We start from the raw sequence: 19,159 nt of genomic DNA, 5'->3' as shown, positions 1-19,159 counted from the left end.
GAGCAAAATTTATTTGATTGGGCTTGCACAATATATATTATATGTAATATAATGATAATAATAATTTATTACGAGTATTATTATTATTATAATTAATGGAAGTATTGTTATTATTTGCATGATATTATTACTATTATAACAATTAGTGGAAGTATTATTATTAGCATGATATTATTATTATTATTATTATTATTATTATTATTATTATTACAATTAGTGGAAGTATTATTATTAGCATGATATTATTATGTATTTTTTTATGTTGAATTTTTTTAATTTTAACTCCAAATATGTTATAAATAATTCAAATATACAACAACAATATATAAAAGCTAAGTATATGCAATCTAATTACAGTATTAAGATTTATTTGTAATTAATAATGTATTACTTCTCTCTGAAGTGAGAATACTGTATTAAACTGTTATTATTTAAATCGTCAGAAGAACAACTCTTGTCTTTTTTTTAATATAAACCTATTGCACAAATAAATCGCTTAAAGGCACCGAACCCAAATTTTTTCTTTCGTGATTCAGATAGAGCATGCAGTTTTAAGCAACTCTCTAATTTACTCCTATTATCAATGTTTCTTCATTCTCTTGCTATCTTTATATGAAAAAGAAGGCATCTAAGTTTTTTTCTTGGTTCAGAACGCTGGACAGCAGTTTTTGATTGGTGGATGAATTTATCCACCAATCAGCAAGGACAGCCTAGGTTGTTCACCAAAAATGGCCTGGCATCTAAACTTACATTCTTGCATTTCAAATAAAGATACCAAGAGAATAAAGAACATTTGATAATAGGAATAAATTAGAAAATTGCTTAAAATGTCATGCTCTATCTGAATCACAAAATAAAAAATGTTGGGTTCAGTGTCCCTTTAAGTAGTTTGAATATTAGTTTTCATTATCACACACATAGAATAGCTGTAAGTTTATCTACCTCGATTCGGCAAGTCCACCTTAAGGCAGCCCAGGGTAAAGCTGCTGGGGGAGGGGACCATGCTGCTCACGCTGTAGACTGCTATTGAATGAGGCAGATTGTGGGTAAATCCTTGGCGTTTCCGGGTGTAAGATACTGTATTTTATGCAAATGTGTCAATGTTGATGATGGTGCTGAGTTACAGAACTCTCCCTTCCCTCCTAGGAATGCTATGAATCTGCAGCACTTTATTTACTCGATCAGTTTCAACATCAAACTTCTGTGTCAAAGAAGACTATGAAAGCTCCTAATGACTGAACTCACAGTGCTGCTGATGCCCACCGGTATCTGCAAGCATCATTAGTAACCTTAGGACACTGGATCAGTGAGACCAACAGCTTGGCTGCCTTATCAGTAGGAGGGCACAGGACCCCTGCCTTGCCCAGTCTTGTAAAGAGCACTGGCTACCAGGAAGGACTGATTGGCTTTTACAATGAAGGGCAGCGAGGAGAAGCAGAGTATGATCATGCAGGTTAGTGAATTCAGTCCTACTACTTGATTATTGGTGGGGTAGAAAAGACACCCGTACCCTTGTGCTAATGCATTTATACTATAACCAGCATTTATCAAGGTCCCTAACCCTGCTAGCAACGTTTTTACTTACATATTTGTATATGCATTAGTGCCGTGTGTTGTATTTGTGATAGCAGCCTGAACCTATATCATTTATTGCTTTCTGTATTTAGTTCCCTGGCCAATTTTTATAGTAAAATAACTATGCAATTAGATCAATAATCCATTCTTACAGTGTTATGATTTAATAAGATCTACCTATTTTTATAGTTTTGGTTTTCTATATGAGGCTAATGGATTTATCTTCCTTTTTCATTATTTTCTTTACTTATCTGAGATAAACAGGTTATAAGCCTTTCTATAACTAGCAGTGCAGTTGTCACAATAGCTTCTGTACATGGTTGCTAAGCTCCAGCCAAACACACTAACTGTAGTTTTGCTGACTGAATTCCCTCCCCTTAGGGCAGTGGCACATGAGTTGCATCATTGCATAAACTTTACAACAGTAAATAGCACACCTTGAAACTGAGAAGTTGTCTGACAGAATTCAATATATATATATAAAATGTTTTAACTGTTTTGCTATAGAATAACATTAACATAGTATAAATAATTTACAAATAACACAGTGCTTTCTGCAATTATTTTTAAAAACTCAATCCACCACATGCTCAGTTTGGAGAAGCTAATGTCTGTCATTATATTAGGAAAACCTGCATTGTTTGGCAGTTCATTATGTCATTCCTCACTGCTGAGGCCAATTGGGGACATATATGTAGTAGGTTAGCCTTGATAAGTCTGCAATTTACATTTCCAGTTCTAAGACTTAGAATATAAACAATTCACACATGAAAGGGGAGAATATAAATAATGAAAGTGTACTGCTAAGTTGTTGTGCTATACATTATAAAACATTTAATATTACAATCAAAAGGTGCTTACTGTCCCTTTAAGGAACAAGGACCACTATGTGGATCTCCAGACAGACTATAATATAACCTTAAAATTTATAAACAAATGGATTTTTTTTTTTAGCGCTAGAATAAAGGGACAGTTAAATCAAAATTAAAGGGACAGTAAAGTCATAATTAGACATTCATGATTTAGACAGAGCATACCATTTTAAACAACTTTCCAATTTACTTCTATTTTTTAATTTGCTTCCTTCTCTTGTTATCCTTTGCTGAAAAGTTTATCTCGGTAAGCCTAGAAGCAGCAAAGAACCTAGGTTCCAGCTGCTGATTGGTGGCTGCATATATGTACTGATTGTCATTGGGTCAACCGTGTGTTCAGTAAGAAACCAGTAGTGCATTGCTGCTCCTTCAACAAATGATACCAAGAGAATAAAACAAATTTGATAATAGAAGTAAAATGGAAAGTTGTTCAAAATTGTATGTTCTACCTAAATCATAAAAGAAAAATGTTGGGTTTCATGTCCCTTTAAACTTGACTTGATTGGATAGAGTATGACATTTTAATCAAATTTCCATTTTATTTCTGTTATCAATTTGGCTTAGTTCTCTTTGTATCCTTTGTTAAAGAGTAATCCTAGGTGAACTCAGGGGCGTGCATGTGTCTTTAGCCATTTGGCAGCAGTGTTTGCAACATTGTTTATAGCAAAGTTATACATACTTGCAAACACGTCTACCATAGATTGCTACAGACACGTGCACACTCCTAAGCTCCCACCAGCCTACCTTGGGTTACCCTTTAACAAACAATACCAAAAGAGCAAAGCAAATCTGATAATAGAAGTAAATTGGAAAGTTGTTTATAATTCTATGCTCTATGTAAATAAGTTTTATTTTAACTTGACTGCCTCTTATATAGAAATATTACGCTTATGCAAGAAAATAATTAGTGATTGAGATGTCGGAGACTGTGTATGTACATTATGTCTATTTGCTTTAGTTCAGAAACAAAGATGTATTATTGTATCATGTTGCTAGGAAGTTATTGGCACAAGGCAGTATAACATCTAGCTACATTATTGCTGTTATACAGAGATAAAGGGTAACTTGTTACAGATTACATGCATAGGGGCTAAAGCATTTTGTTCTGCAACCATTTGAATAACAGTTAAAGGGACACTGAACCCAAAAATTTTGTTTTGTAATTCAGAAAGAGCATGCAATTTTAAGCAACTTTCTAATTTACTCCTATTATCAATTTTTCTTTGTTCTCTTGCTATCTTTATTTGAAAAAGAAGGCATCTAAGCTTTTTTTGGGTTCAGTACTCTGGACAGCAATTTTTTATTGGTGGATGAATTTATCCACCAATCAGCAAGGACAACCCAGGTTGTTCACCAAAAATGGGCCGGCATCTAAACTTACATTCTTGTATTTTAAATAAAGATACCAAGAGAATGAAGAAAATTTGATAATAGGAGTAAATTAGAAAGTTGCTTAAAATTTCATGCTCAATCTGAATCATGAAAGAAAAATTTTGGGTACAGTGTCCCTTTAAATGCAATCTGTTTTAGTCATCTGTGTAATGCAGTGACAGATGTTGTTGAGGCTTTTGAGGGCTTTCGGGCAAATAAGAAATACAGATTTTGAGAGCAGAGAAGACCCTAAAAACCATGTGCATGCTCAGACTTCTTTACTTTTCAAAATAGCCTTATGCATATTCCTGAGATTCTTGAATTCCTTACAACCTCCTTTGGAAGTCTCTTCCGTTAACACCATTTCTGTATCAAAGTGGCACAACAGATTACTTCTAAACCTTACTACCCTCCATCTTCAGATTATGTGCTTCATTAAAGGGACAGTCAAGTCAAAATTAAACTTTCATGATTCAGATAGGGCAGGCAATTTTAAACAAGGCAGTTTGCACAGGCCTAGCTGAGCATACCACGTGAGCCAATGGCAAATGGAATTAATGTGCAGCCACCAATCAACGGTAGTGCATACTGCTCCTGAGCCTACCTAGGTATGCTTTTCTATAATTGATACCAAAAAAACTAAGCAAATTAATCAAAGTAACTTGGAAAGTTGTTTAAAATCGTATGCTCTGTCTGAATCATGAAATAAAATCTTTTTATTTGATATCCCTTTTAATCTCTCCACCATCTTGGTGGTGGTTGAGTTCAAACACCTTAAATGGACAGTCAAAACCAGAATTTTTGTTGTTTAAAAAGATAGATAATCCCTTTATTACTCATTCTCCAGTTTTGCATAACCAACACAGTTATAATAATACACATTTTACCTCTGTAACTACCTTGTATCTAAGCCTCTGCAAACTGCCCCCTAATTTCAGTTATTTTGACAGACTTGCATTTTAGCCAATCAGTGCTGACTCCTAGGTAACTTCACGTGCGTGAGCTTAATGTTATCTAAATGACACATATGAACTAACGCCTTCTAATGGTGAAAAACTGTCAAAATGCATTCAAATTAGAGGCGGCCTTCATGGTCTAAGAAATTGGTGATAAAAGTAAATTGGAAAGTTGTTTAACATTACATGCCCTATTTGAATCATGAAAGTTTATTTTGGACTTGACTGTCCCTTTAAGCTTGCTTATTCTACGTGATTGACATGCCCTTCTCTCACACAATTGGTCACAGAAGAGCAGGGAACAACGCTGCACAAGGATTTCCTGTCCGTGATTTGATAAATGGGGTCCTATGACCCTTAGTTTTTAACTCAGGCATTTTTTTAGTGAAAACATCTTTTATCTTCAGTTTCATTAAATCCCTTCATATACTTGAAGGTTTCTTGTTCTGTTGACTTGCTATAGAATAACATATCAGCCAAGTCCAAATATTTTAAAAGCAAATTAACAACTTGTTTGCTGCAATTGTTTTTCAATAGCCAAACTCAGCCAACCACTAGCCAGTCTGGGCTTGAGTCAGCTGCTGACAAGGCTAGCCATGATCATTATTTAAATATAACATGCATTGTTTTATAGGTTAAATTAGTTAAATAAATGTGACAGGGTTAGCCTTGATAAGTCTGCAGTGTGCTTTTTCGTTTTTGAGAATTACAGAAATCACAATTTTCACGGCTAGACTACATGAAAAGGAGAAAAATGAATAAAGTAGTATTTTTTAATAACTTCTATATCTACTTTGAAAGATTTCCTACATGCAATTTGTTGATTCCTTTGTCTTTTTTTTTTCTTAAAAAAAAGTTGTAAACCCTAATTGCAAAGGTGTTTTACTAAGCATAACAAAACCTTTTATATTAGAATCTCAAGGTGATTACCGTCCCTTTAAGGTCATGTAAGTTTTAGGCTTTTTAATTACATAATAGGCAGAGATAAATGCCTCAAACAAAAAAAGGAATACAAAATAAAATAAAAACAAAAATGAATACAAGTGAGAAGAAAAGTGTAATGTGTAGAAAGAGAAGTTTTATTTAAAGCAGTGCTTGACAAATCTGTTTAAAAATTAGTAGCCAGTAAGAATATTTAGGAGCCAGACTGTTGGATTTGTATATAGATATATGAAGAATAACCCACAAACTCAGGAGCCAGGGGAAAATTCTAGGAGCCAGTGGCTCCCAGGCTCCTGGGTTTGTCGAGCCCTGATTTAAAGGGATATTGAAGCAATTAATCACAGGGATATAAAAAAATAAAATGTGATTGCACTAATTGCTTGTATTTGATAACAAGTAATTGGAAAGGTTTTGTTTTTTTTGCTTTTTTATTATTTTTTAGTTTAATGATGTGCTCTCTCTGAATCCTGGTAGTCCAATTATTTGTGTGTGATTTTTAAAAAAATGTATTTTGTCATTTACTATAGGTTGTGGTAATTATAGTTATTCATTGCCCTTTGCCTACAATATATACACATTTTAAAACCTAATAATTCTTTTTGTTAAGGAGTTTGTGGATAATGAAGAGGCTGAAGTAGAACATTTGAAAAAGACTTTAAAAGCTCAACGTCAGAGACGTAAGAAAGCGGTATGTTCCACGTTTGCAGCATTCCTTATGTTTTTATCTTGTGTGCTACTGATGCAGATCCCAACTTTATAAGTGAACTTGGTAAAGTTTTTACAAATGTTAATATGAACAGGAGAGAGGTAGTAAATTCACAATTCTTATTTGTATTTATAGTTTTAGTTTTATATAATCATATCCTTATTATTATTATTATTATTATTATTATTATGGGAGTTGTGAGCTGTACTGAGATTATAGGGATAAGGTAAGGGAGAAATATGAAACCAGTATATCTGATTCCTCATATAGTATTAAAGAATCTTAGTATAGACAGCACCCTACCATGAAAAAAGCCCACAAACAATATTGTCTTTATATACAATTAAAAAATAAACCATGAACAAATACAAAACAATGCTGATATTATTGACAACTTGTTGCTACAATTTTTAAATATATATTGTTATTACTATTACAGTACTAATATACAGCGAGATTACGAGTCTTGCGTTAGCCTTAAAAAGCAGCTTTTTAACGCCCGCTGGTATTACGAGTTAGGCAGGAAAGGGTCTACCGCTCACTTTTTTTCCGCGATTTTAGCTTACCGCAAATCCCCTTACGTCAATTGCGTATCCTATCTTTTTTAATGGGATTTTCCCAACGCCGGTATTACGATCGCCTGAAAAAGTGTGCGGTAGACCCTCTCCTGTCCAGACTCCTACCACATTTAAAGGTCAGTAGTTAAAGGGACACTGTACCCAAATATTTTCTTTTGTGCTTCAGATAGAGCATGCAATTTTAAGCAACTTTCTAATTTACTCCTATTTTCAAATGTTCTTTATTCTCTTGGTATCTTTATTTGAAATGCAAGAATTTAAGTTTAGATAGCGGCCCATTTTTGGTGAACAACCTAGGTTGTCCTTGCTGTTTGGTGGATAAATGCATCCACCAATCAAAAACTGCTGTCCAGAGTGCTGAACCTAGAAAAAAAGCTTACATGCCTTCTTTTTCATATAAAGATAGCAAGAGAACGAAGAAAAATTGATAATAGGAGTAAATTAGAAAGTTGCTTAAAATTGCATGCTGTATCTGAATCACAAAAGAAAAAATTTGGGTACAGTGTCCCTTTAAGAGTTTTATGGGCTAATGCCGGAACATAAAACTCTTAACTAAAGTGCTAAAAGTACACTAACACCCATAAACTACCTATTAACCTCTAAACCGAGGGCCCCCCCCACATCGGAAACACTTAACTAAAATGTTTAACCCCTAATCTGCCGACCGGACATCGCCGCCACTTTAATAAATATATTAACCCCTAAACTGCCGCACTCCCGCCTCGCAAACACTAGTTAAATTTTATTAACCCCTAATCTGCCGTCCCTAACATCGCCGACACCTACCTACATTTATTAACCCCTAATCTTCCGACCCCAACATCGCCGCTACTATATTAAATTTATTAACCCCTAAACTTAAGTCTAACCCTAAGTTTAACCCCCCCTAACTTAAATATAATTTAAATTAAACGAAATAAATTTAACATAATTAAATAAATGAATCCTATTTAAAACTAAATACTTACCGATAAAATAAACCCTAAGCTAGCTACAATATAATTAATAGTTACATTGTAGCTAGCTTAGGATTTATTTTTATTTTACATGCAACTTTGTATTTATTTTAACTAGGTACAATAGTTATTAAATAGTTATTAACTATTTAATAACTACCTAGCTAAAATAAGCACAAAATTACCTGTAAAATAAACCCTAACCTAAGTTACAATTACACCTAACACTACACTATAATTAAACTAATTACCTAAACTACCTACAATTAATTACAATTAAATTAAATAAACTAAATTTAGAAAAAAACAAACACTAAATTACAGGAAAAAAAAAGAATTACAAGTTTTTTAAACTAATTACACCTAATCTAATCCCCCTAATAAAATCAAAAAGCCCCCCAAAATAATAAAATTTCCCTACCCTATACTAAATTACAAATAGCCCTTAAAAGGGCCTTTTGCGGGGCATTGCCCCAAAGTAATCAGCTCTTTCACCTGTAAAAAAAATACAATACCCCCCAACATTAAAACCCACCACCCACACACCCAACCCTACTCTAAAACCCACCCAATCCCCCCTTAAAAAAACCTAACACTACCCCCCATGAAGATCACCCTTCCTTGAGCCGTCTTCACCCAGCCGGGCACAAGTGGTCCTCCAGAGGGTCTGAAGTCTTCATCCTATCCGGCCAGAAGAGGACATCCAGACCGGCAGAAGGCTTCATCCAGACGGCATCTTCTATCTTCATCCTTCTGGAGCGGAGCGGGTCCATCTTCAAGACATCCGACGCGGAGCATCCTCTTCATTAACGGCCGATGACTGAATGACTGGTCCTTTAAATGACGTCATCCAAGATGGCGTCCCTTGAATTCCGATTGGCTGATAAAATCCTCTCAGCCAATCGGAATTAAGGTAGGAAAAATCCTATTGGCTGATGCAATCAGCCAATAGGATTGACTTCACATTCTATTGGCTGATTGGAACAGCCAATAGAATGCGAGCTCAATCCTATTGGCTGATTGCATCAGCCAATAGGATTTTTCCTACCTTAATTCCGATTGGCTGAGAGGATTCTATCAGCCAATCGGAATTCAAGGGACGCCATCTTGGATGACGTCATTTAAAGGACCAGTCATTCAGTCGTCGGCCGTCGGATGAAGAGGATGCTCCGCGTCGGATGTCTTGAAGATGGACCCGTTCCGCTCCGGAAGGATGAAGATAGAAGATGCCGCCTGGATGAAGCCTTCTGCCGGTCTGTATGTCCTCTTCTGGCCGGATAGGATGAAGACTTCGGACCCTCTGGAGGACCACTTGTGCCCGGCTGGGTGAAGACGGCTCAAGGTAGGGTGATCTTCAAGGGGGTAGTGTTAGGTTTTTTTAAGGGGGGATTGGGTTGGTTTTAGAGTAGGGTTGGGTGTGTGGGTGGTGGGTTTTAATGTTGGGGGGTATTGTATTTTTTTTTTTACAGGTGAAAGAGCTGATTACTTTGGGGCAATGCCCCGCAAAAGGCCCTTTTAAAGGCTATTTGTAATTTAGTATAGGGTAGGGAATTTTATTATTTTGGGGGGCTTTTTTATTTTATTAGGGGGATTAGATTAGGTGTAATTATTTTTAAATTCTTGTAATTCTTTTTTTTCCCTGTAATTTAGTGTTTGTTTTTTTTCCGTAATTTAGTTTATTTAATTTAATTGTAAGTAGTTTAGGTAATTAGTTTAATTATAGTGTAGTGTTAGGTGTAATTGTAACTTAGGTTAGGGTTTATTTTACAGGTAATTTTTGTATTTATTTTAGCTAGGTAGTTATTAAATAGTTAATAACTATTGTACCTAGTTAAAATAAATACAAAGTTGCCTGTAAAATAAATATAAATCCTAAGGTAGCTACAATGTAACTATTAGTTATATTGTAGCTAGCTTAGGGTTTATTTAATCAGTAAGTATTTAGTTTTAAATAGGATTAATTTATTTAATTATGTTAAATTTATTTTGTTTAATTTAAATTATATTTAAGTTAGGGGGGGTTAGACTTAGGGTTAGACTTAGATTTAGGGGTTAATAAATTTAATATAGTAGCGGCGATGTTGGGGTCGGAAGATTAGGGGTTAATAAATTTAATATAGTTGGGGGGCAGATTAGGGGTTAATACATATAATGTAGGTGTCGGCGATGTTGGGGGCAGTAGATTAGGGGTTCATAAGTATAATGTAGGTTGCGGCGGTGTCCGGAGCGGCAGATTAGGGGTTAATAAGTGTAAGATTAGGGGTGTTTAGACTCGGGGTTCATGTTAGGGTGTTAGGTGTAGACATAACTTTTATTTCCCCAAAGGAAACAATGGGGCTGCGTTAGGAGCTGAACGCTGCTTTTTTGCAGGTGTTAGGTTTTTTTCAGCCAGCTCAGCCCCATTGTTTCCTATGGGGAAATTGTGCATGAGCACGTTTTGCCAGCTTACCGCTACTGTAAGCAACGCTGGTATTGAGGTTAGATGTGGAGCTAAATTTTGCTCAACGCTCACTTTTCTGAGGCTAACGCCAGCTTGCATAAAACTCGTAATACCAGCGTTGGCTTAAGTGAGCGGTAAGAAAAAAGGAGCGTTAGCACCGCACAGCCTTACCGAAAAAAACTCGTAATCTAGCCGATAGATATATAGATGTAAAGGTTACCTTGAGGAGTTTAGTAGTTGGAGATCCAAGAACCGGTATCTACACATCCTTACATACACCTCTTCTAGAAAACCCAGAATGAGACAGATAGAGGTAGGCATGGGGCTGGAGACAATGTGCCACAAAATCACAAGTTGTAGTCAGAAAACTGATGTCAGAAGCCAGCAGAGGTATCAGAGGGCAGTACTAGAGACAAGATCAAAGAAGAAGATAATGGAGTGCAGCTGGAGATCAGGTCAGCCAAACTTTAGATCAGGAGGAGAAGGCAAAAAGGCAGTCCAATGAACAGGCCCAGGGTCAGAACAAGGTAGACAGTCCTCGCGTAACACCATAGCCAAAAGAACAGACAAGGCGACAAAGTCGCTATTTGTAGTCAAGGTTCAGGAAGCCAAATATCAGGAGGTAGCACAGAACTGGAGACAGGTAATGGAAGCAGGAAGACCAGGAACACTGATTCAGGTATCTGGGAGCGAAGGGAACTAGTGACTTTACATCAGAATAACCAAGCGCCTTCAGAGAGGTTAAATGAGAATATAATAGGTCTATGCATGATATCAGAGGGACATAGGTGATAATATTCTGATTGGGATTCAGGTCTTAGCTAACCTTCCAGCAAAGCTAATATGTTGCAGATCTTTCTCTCATGCGAGAGATAAAGATAGTGCACTTCTGAGTTTAGGCTAGGGAGATGTGACTGCGCTAAAATAAGAAGCGCAGGTTTCCATCTATTCGGAGGAGTCTGTAAGCGTACCTCAAGGAGATCCAACTGCGCTATAGTTGGAGGGTAGCGCAAGTTTCAATGCAACAGAGGGAATTGATAGCAACCCTGAGGACAGACCAAGTATGGGCATTAACGTAGTCATGTGCAACCCTCGAGCAGGCTAAAAACGCTGAATAGATAAGTAATGCTGACAATAGCTATAGAAGAACATTTACAAAGAGTGTGTGTGTATATATATATATATATATATATATATATATATATATATATATATATATATATATATATATATATATATATATATGTATGTATGTGTATAAAAACACCTGAATACCAGCTATCATAAAGTTTTTTTATCTCCATATGTTTCAAACCTGTTTTAGTTCTGCTAAATGAGCATCTTGATTTTGTTTACGCACATTGATGTTGCGGTACTGACTGTATAGGCAATTGGGCATGTATCCTTTTGACATTCTTTTTCAGAGAATGTAGGTGGTATCTCATAGGCACCATAACTAATGAAGCTCTGGCTGATTGATAAAACATTGCAATACACTCTTTATCTTCCATCCTGTGATCGAAGACTTAGCTGCCCAGTACAGTGTACCCCTAACAGTGGGAATGGTAGACATGTTTTACACAGATACATAGGGTTGAAAAATTAGGCATCATCTGTAAATCTAGACTTTACCCATTTAAATGTTTTGCTATGAGTAGAGTGAGAGTATCAATGCTGGCTTAAGCAAGTGTTATTTTTTTTTTTCTCATCAGCTGTTAGATCATGATGCAGATTCACAGGTTGATGAACCAGTGGAAGATATTTCAGCCTTTAGACGAGAACAGCGCAGTAAGTAAACCTGTATCATTATTACCAGACAGCTTTTACTTTAGTTCTGCACACTTGCTTTGCTAGTTTTTTTATATACATCACAACTCTGTAACACAAATGCCGTTGTGGAGTTGTTTATCTGAATCTATTTTAGACCAATCAAATTTATTCACATGTGGACTTTCCCTAATTTTACAAATTTACTGTCTCAAATTAGCTTCCAAAAGTGATATAAAGGCAACATTGGATGTGGTTGCATTCTTAGATTGCCATAAGATTTAATGTTACTTTTTGGGTCAAATCTATTTTACAAATTGTATATATGTGTGTATGTATGTGTGTGTGTATGTGTGTGTGTATATATATATATATATATATATATATATATATATATATATATATATATATATATATATATATATATATATATATATATATATATATATATATATATATCTCAATACTTAAGACCCTTTAACCCCTTAATGACCGGACCATTTTTCAATTTTCTTACCCTTAATGACAATGGCTATTTTTACATTTCTGCAGTGTTTGTGTTTAGCTGTAATTTCCCTCTTACTCATTTACTGTACCCACACATATTATATACCGTTTTTTCTCGCCATTAAATGGACTTTCTAAAGATACCATTATTTTCATCATGTCTTATAATTTACTAAAAAAAAAAAATAATAAAATATGAGGAAAAAATGGAAAAAAAACACACTTTTTCTAACTTTGACCCCCAAAATATGTTACACATCTACAATCACCAAAAAACACCCATGCTAAATAGTTTCTAAATTTTGTCCTGAGTTTAGAAATACCCAATGTTTACATGTTCTTTGCTTTTTTTGCAATTTATGGGGCAATAAATACAAGTAGCACTTCGCTATTTCCAAACCACTTTTTTTCAAAATTAGCGCTAGTTACATTGGAACCCTGATATCTGTCAGGAATACCTGAATATCCCTTGACATGTATATATTTTTTTTTAGAAGACAACCCAAAGTATTGATCTAGGCCCATTTTGGTATATTTCATGCCACCATTTCACCGCCAAATGCAATAAAAAAAAAAAAAGTTCACTTTTTCACAAAATTTGTCACAAACTTTAGGTTTCCCACTGAAATTATTTACAAACAGCTTCTGCAATTATGGCACAAATGGTTGTAAATGCTTCTCTGGGATCCCCTTTTTTCAGAAATAGCAGACTTATATGGCTTTTGGGTTGCTTTTTGGTAATTAGAAGGCCGCTAAATGCCGCTGTGCACCACACGTGTTTTATGCCCAGGAGTGAAGGGGTTAATTAGGGAGCTTGTAGGGAGCTTGTAGGGTTAATTTTAGCTTTAGTGTAGTGTAGTAGACAACCCCAAGTATTGATCTAGGCCCATTTTGGTATATTTTATGCCACCATTTCACCGCCAAATGCGAGCAAATAAAAAAAAAAAAAACTTAACATTTTTCACAATTTTAGGTTTCTCACTGAAATTATTTACAAACAGCTTGTGCAATTATGGCAGAAATTGTTGTAAAAGCTTCTCTGGGATCCCCTTTGTTCAGAAATAGCAGACTTATATGGCTTTGGCGTTGCTTTTTGGTAATTAGAAGGCTGCTAAATGCTGCTGCGCACCACACGTTAATTATGCCCAGCAGTGAAGGGGTTAAATTAGGTAGCTTGTAGGGAGCTTGCAGGGTTAATTTTAGAGATCAGCCTCCCACCTGACACATCCCACCCCCTGATCCCTCCCAAACAGCTCTCTTCCCTCCCCCACCCCACAATTGTTCCCGCCATCTTAAAGGGACATTATACACTCATTTTTTCTTTGCATAAATGTTTTGTAGATGATCTATTTATATAGCCCATGAAGTTTTTTTTAAAAAAAAATGTTTAGCTTTGCTTATTTTTAAATAACATTGCTCAGATTTTCAGACTCCTAACCAAGCCCCAAAGCTTTATGTGAGTACTGATGTATACCTTCTCCAGCTTGCTCCTGTTTGTATAAAGGGTCTTTTCATATGCAAAAGAAGGGGGAGGGGGGGAATGTCTTATTTCCCACTTGCAGTGGGCTTTCCAGCTACCTTTTCAACAAAGCTAAACTGAAAGCTTCTAAGTAAGTTTTTAAACAGTTTTATACTGGATTTTTATGTCAGTATCTGTGCATCTTATTCTTTATAGTAGTGTCTATTACATGCAGTTATATGAAAATGAGTGTATACTGTCCCTTTAAGTACTGGCAGAAAGTCTGCCAGTACTAAATAAGAGGTTTTTTTTTTTTTTTTTTTTTAAATAAAAATAATAAAGTATTTTAGCTGTGATGGACCCCTGCCTTAGCCTCAACCTCCCTGATCCCCCCTCCAGCTCTCTAACCCTCTCCCCTACCTAATTACCACCATCTTGGGTACTGGCAGCTGTCTGCCAGTACCCAGTTTGGCCCCAAAAACCCCCCAAAAAGTATTTTTATTTTATTTTTACTTAAAAAACTATTTCTGTAGTGTAGCAGCCCCCCACAATACCCCCACCCCCTCCCAGATCCTTTTATATTTATTTTTTTTAAAAAAAAAATCCCTTTTTTTTCCCCTTTCTGCCCTCATTCATTGGTGTCAGTGTGGCTAATGGGTGCACGTGCACGCATGCGCACATGCATGTTCACGTGCACACGCGCGCATCGTGCACGCGCACGCGCACCCTCACACCCGGCACTATCGCTACCGGTGCAGAGAGGGCCACAGAGTGGCTCTCTCTGCATCGGGAGGCTTGTAAAGTGGTATTGCAGGATGCCTCCATATCGAGGCATCACTGCAATACCCTCAGAGCTGCTGGAAGCATTTGTGATCGCTTCCAGCACTCTGTTAGACAACTGACGTACCAGGTACGTCCATTTTCATTAACTGCTTGTTAATGCATGACGTACCTGGTACGTCAGTTGTCATTAAGGGGTTAATATAATTGATGCTGATGGCATCAAATTTAAAAGTATTGACATTTGATTATACAACCTTAAACTATTATAATGTTTATTTATTTTACATAAAAAATACCAACTGAACCTATATCGGTGTTTATGATCAAAATATAAAACTTTATTTCAGGCCTTCCCCCTTTGGCTACTTCTTCATCAAGATCCAGCATTGCTGAAACGTCCATGAGGGAGCGGATGAGACAGAAATTGAAAGCTGGAAGGGTAAAATAATCTTTACTAAGTTGTTTTTTGTATTATTTTTTAGTACTGGTTTGGTCTTAAATCACCGGTATCAGAAAATCAGGCGAGTTCTAAAAGCTGATAAATCCATAAAATAGTATCACATAAAAATAAACAATTTAAATTATGATTTTGATTTATTTTTTTGTCTTTCTCTCTGCCAAATGCACATGCCTAGAACTATCCAATCATTTTTGAGTTGACAAAAAGAAACAAGGCTCTGCACATTATTCTCCATCAACTATTTTTATTACAAAATATATATTTTGAAATATTATTATAATTTATTTGTATAGCGCTGCAACATTCTGTAGCACTGGGTACAGAGATAGGGGTATACAATAATAAAGATTTCTGATAAAAATATATAACAGACTAAACAAAACCTAGTACAGGAGGAGGATGGTCCATATAGCTTAATGTCTACACGTTGAGGGGGCAAAGACATGAGGTTTGTGATAGCTTATTAGGTGGATTGTAGATGCAGCAAGGAGTTAAGGCATTTTAAGATTTATTTTGGGTCTGTTGAAAAACAAAGGAGAGATGGTAAGCCTCTCTGAATAGATGGGTTTTCAAAGAGGGTCTGAAGTTATACAAGGTTGAAGACAGTTTGGAGTGGGACAGGAGCAGTGTGTGAGGAGTCTTGGAGCCGAGAGAGGGACATAGAGATGGTTCGGGGAGTATTTGGAGGTGAGAGAGGAAATATAGTTGGGAGTTTAAAATTTAGGGCTAATACTTTGAATTGTATTCTAGAGTATATGGGGAGCCAGTGTAGAGGAGTGGAGCAGCTGATGTGGATTATTCTAGCTGAAGCATTCATGATTGAATGGAGGGGTAATAGGCGGTGTTTGGGAAGGCCATTAAGAAGTACATTGCAGTAGTCTATGCGTGACAAAATGAGTGAATGAATTAGCATTTTTGTAGTTTCTTTTGAAAGGAAAGATCAAACTCTGGAAATTTTGTGTATGTGCACACGGCAGAATTTGGTAAGAGCTTGAATATGTGACTGTAAGTTCAGAGTCAAGTGTGACCCCATAACAGTGGACCTGGGGTGAGGTTTGAAGATAGAGTCTCCAACTATAAGAGAAATGTCAGGTGATGGATGTCTTAGAGAGGGGGAGGGATAAGAAGCAGCTTAGTTTTAAACAGATTGAGTTGGAGGTAGAGTGAAGATATCTAAGCGGAAATTGCAGAGAGACATCTGCTCACATGCTGTTTTTCTGGTTTCCACTGTGTCAGCCTGTCCTGGGACCAAATACTGTGCTGCTCTTCTACTCACATGCTGTTTCCCTGGATCCCACAGTATCAGTCTGTCTGGGGACCAAGTGCTGTGCTACACATCTGCTCACATGCTGCTTCCCTGGATCCCACAGTATTAGTCTGTCTGGGGACCAAGTGCTGTGCTGTACATCTACTCACATGCCATTTCCCTGGATCCCACAGTATCAGTCTGTCTGGGGACCAAGTGCTGTGCTACATATCTGCTCACATGCTGTTTCCCTGGATCCCACAGTATCAGTCTGTCTGGGGACCAAGTGCTGTGCTACATATCTGCTCACATGCTGTTTCCCTGGATCCCACAGTATCAGTCTGTCTGGGGACCAAGTGCTGTGCTACATATCTGCTCACATGCTGTTTCCCTGGATCCCACAGTATCAGTCTGTCTGGGGACCAAGTGCTGTGCTACATATCTGCTCACATGCTGCTTCCCTGGTTTTAAATCCAAAACATTAGAAAAACAGCACACTTAAATGTATGGGTCACGGAAGAGACTTGCCAAGTCTGAACGAGGAAAAAGTATCAATATATTTTCCAGCCTCCAAAGCTATAAAATACCATTATTTCTTATATGTTGGGTCCATAGGCATAATTACAACGTTTCAGGCCTGCAATAGGCCCTTAGTCATGTACAGTATATATACAAAACTAAGGACCTATTGCAGGCCTGAAACGTTATAGCTTCCCTGGTATCCACAGTGTCAGCCTGTCTGACTCAAAGCTGTGCTGCACATCTGCTCACATGCTGCTTCCCAGAATCCCACAGTGTCAGCCTGTCTAAGGACTCAGGGCTGTGCTGCACATCTGCTCACATGCTGCTTCCCAGGATCCCACAGTGTCAGCCTGTCTGACTCAGAGCTGTGCTGCACATCTGCTCACATGTTGCTTCCCAGGATCCCACAGTGTCAGCCTGTCTGACTCAGAGCTGTGCTGCACATCTGCTCACATGCTGCTTCCCAGAATCCCACAGTGTCAGTCTGTCTAAGGACTCAGGGCTGTGCTGCACATCTGCTCACATGCTGCTTCCCAGGATCCCACAGTGTCAGCCTGTCTGACTCAGAGCTGTGCTGCACATCTGCTCACATGTTGCTTCCCAGGATCCCACAGTGTCAGCCTGTCTGACTCAGAGCTGTGCTGCACATCTGCTCACATGCTGCTTCCCAGGATCCCACAGTGTCAGCCTGTCTGACTCAAAGCTGTGCTGCACATCTGCTCACATGCTGATTCCCAGGATCCCACAGTGTCAACCTGTCTGACTCAAAGCTGTACTGCACATCTGCTCACATGCTGCTTCCCACGATCCCACAGTGTCAGCCTGTCTAAGAACTCAAAGCTGTGCTGCACATCTGCTCACATGCTGATTCCCAGGATCCCACAGTGTCAGCCTGTCTAAGGACTCAGAGCTGTGCTGCACATCTGCTCACATGCTGATTCCCAGGATCCCACAGTGTCAGCCTGTCTGACTCAGAGCTGTGCTGCACATCTGCTCACATGCTGATTCCCAGGATCCCACAGTGTCAGCCTGTCTGACTCAGAGCTGTGCTGTACATCTGCTCACATGCTGCTTCCCAGGATCCCGCAGTGTCAGCCTGTCTGACTCAGAGCTGTGCTGCACATCTGCTCACATGTTGCTTCCCAGGATCCCACAGTGTCAGCCTGTCTAAGGACTCAGAGCTGTGCTGCACATCTACTCACATGCTGCTTCCCAGGATCCCACAGTGTCAGCCTGTCTGACTCAGAGCTGTGCTGCACATTTGCTCAGATGCTGCTTCCCAGGATCCCACAGTGTCAGCCTGTCTAAGGACTCAGAGCTGTGCTGCACATCTGCTCACATGCTGCTTCCCAGGATCCCACAGTGTCAGCCTGTCTGACTCAGAGCTGTGCTGCACATCTGCTCACATGCTGATTCCCAGGATCCCACAGTGTCAGCCTGTCTAAGGACTCAGAGCTGTGCTGCACATCTGCTCACATGCTGCTTCCCAGGATCCCACAGTGTCAGCCTGTCTGACTCAGAGCTGTGCTGCACATCTGCTCACATGCTGCTTCCCAGGATCCCACAGTGTCAGCCTGTCTGACTCAGAGCTGTGCTGCACATCTGCTCACATGCTGCTTCCCAGGATCCCACAGTGTCAGCCTGTCTGACTCAGAGCTGTGCTGTACATCTGCTCACATGCTGCTTCCCAGGATCCCACAGTGTCAGCCTGTCTGACTCAGAGCTGTGCTGTACATCTGCTCACATGCTGCTTCCCAGGATCCCACAGTGTCAGCCTGTCTGATTCAGAGCTGTGCTGTACATCTGCTCACATGCTGCTTCCCAGGATTCCACAGTGTCAGCCTGTCTGACTCAGAGCTGTGCTGCACATCTGCTCACATGCTGCTTCCCAGGATCCCACAGTGTCAGCCTGTCTGACTCAGAGCTGTGCTGCACATCTGCTCACATGCTGATTCCCAGGATCCCACAGTGTCAGCCTGTCTGATTCAGAGCTGTGCTGTACATCTGCTCACATGCTGC

At 38.3% G+C, this 19,159-nt stretch overlaps 1 protein-coding gene across 1 annotated transcript in view; it reads left to right on the top strand.

Annotated features, from left to right (window-relative positions):
* The first annotated feature begins 1,047 nt into the window (after positions 1-1,047).
* CC2D2A (coiled-coil and C2 domain containing 2A) overlaps positions 1,048-19,159 on the top strand; it is a 319,163-nt gene continuing 301,051 nt past the window's right edge. The window contains exons 1-4 of the mRNA XM_053704126.1: positions 1,048-1,453; positions 6,324-6,404; positions 12,109-12,184; positions 15,260-15,351. Of these exons, the coding sequence (XP_053560101.1) occupies positions 1,415-1,453; positions 6,324-6,404; positions 12,109-12,184; positions 15,260-15,351 (288 nt within the window). The 5' untranslated portion in view covers positions 1,048-1,414. The remainder of the gene's footprint in view (positions 1,454-6,323; positions 6,405-12,108; positions 12,185-15,259; positions 15,352-19,159) is intronic.

Source organism: Bombina bombina, chromosome 2, assembly GCF_027579735.1.
Source record: "Bombina bombina isolate aBomBom1 chromosome 2, aBomBom1.pri, whole genome shotgun sequence".
In the NCBI taxonomy this organism is placed as follows: domain Eukaryota; kingdom Metazoa; phylum Chordata; class Amphibia; order Anura; family Bombinatoridae; genus Bombina; species Bombina bombina.
The sequence above is the reverse complement of the archived record's forward strand: the minus strand, read 5'-3'. Positions and strand labels throughout refer to the sequence as shown.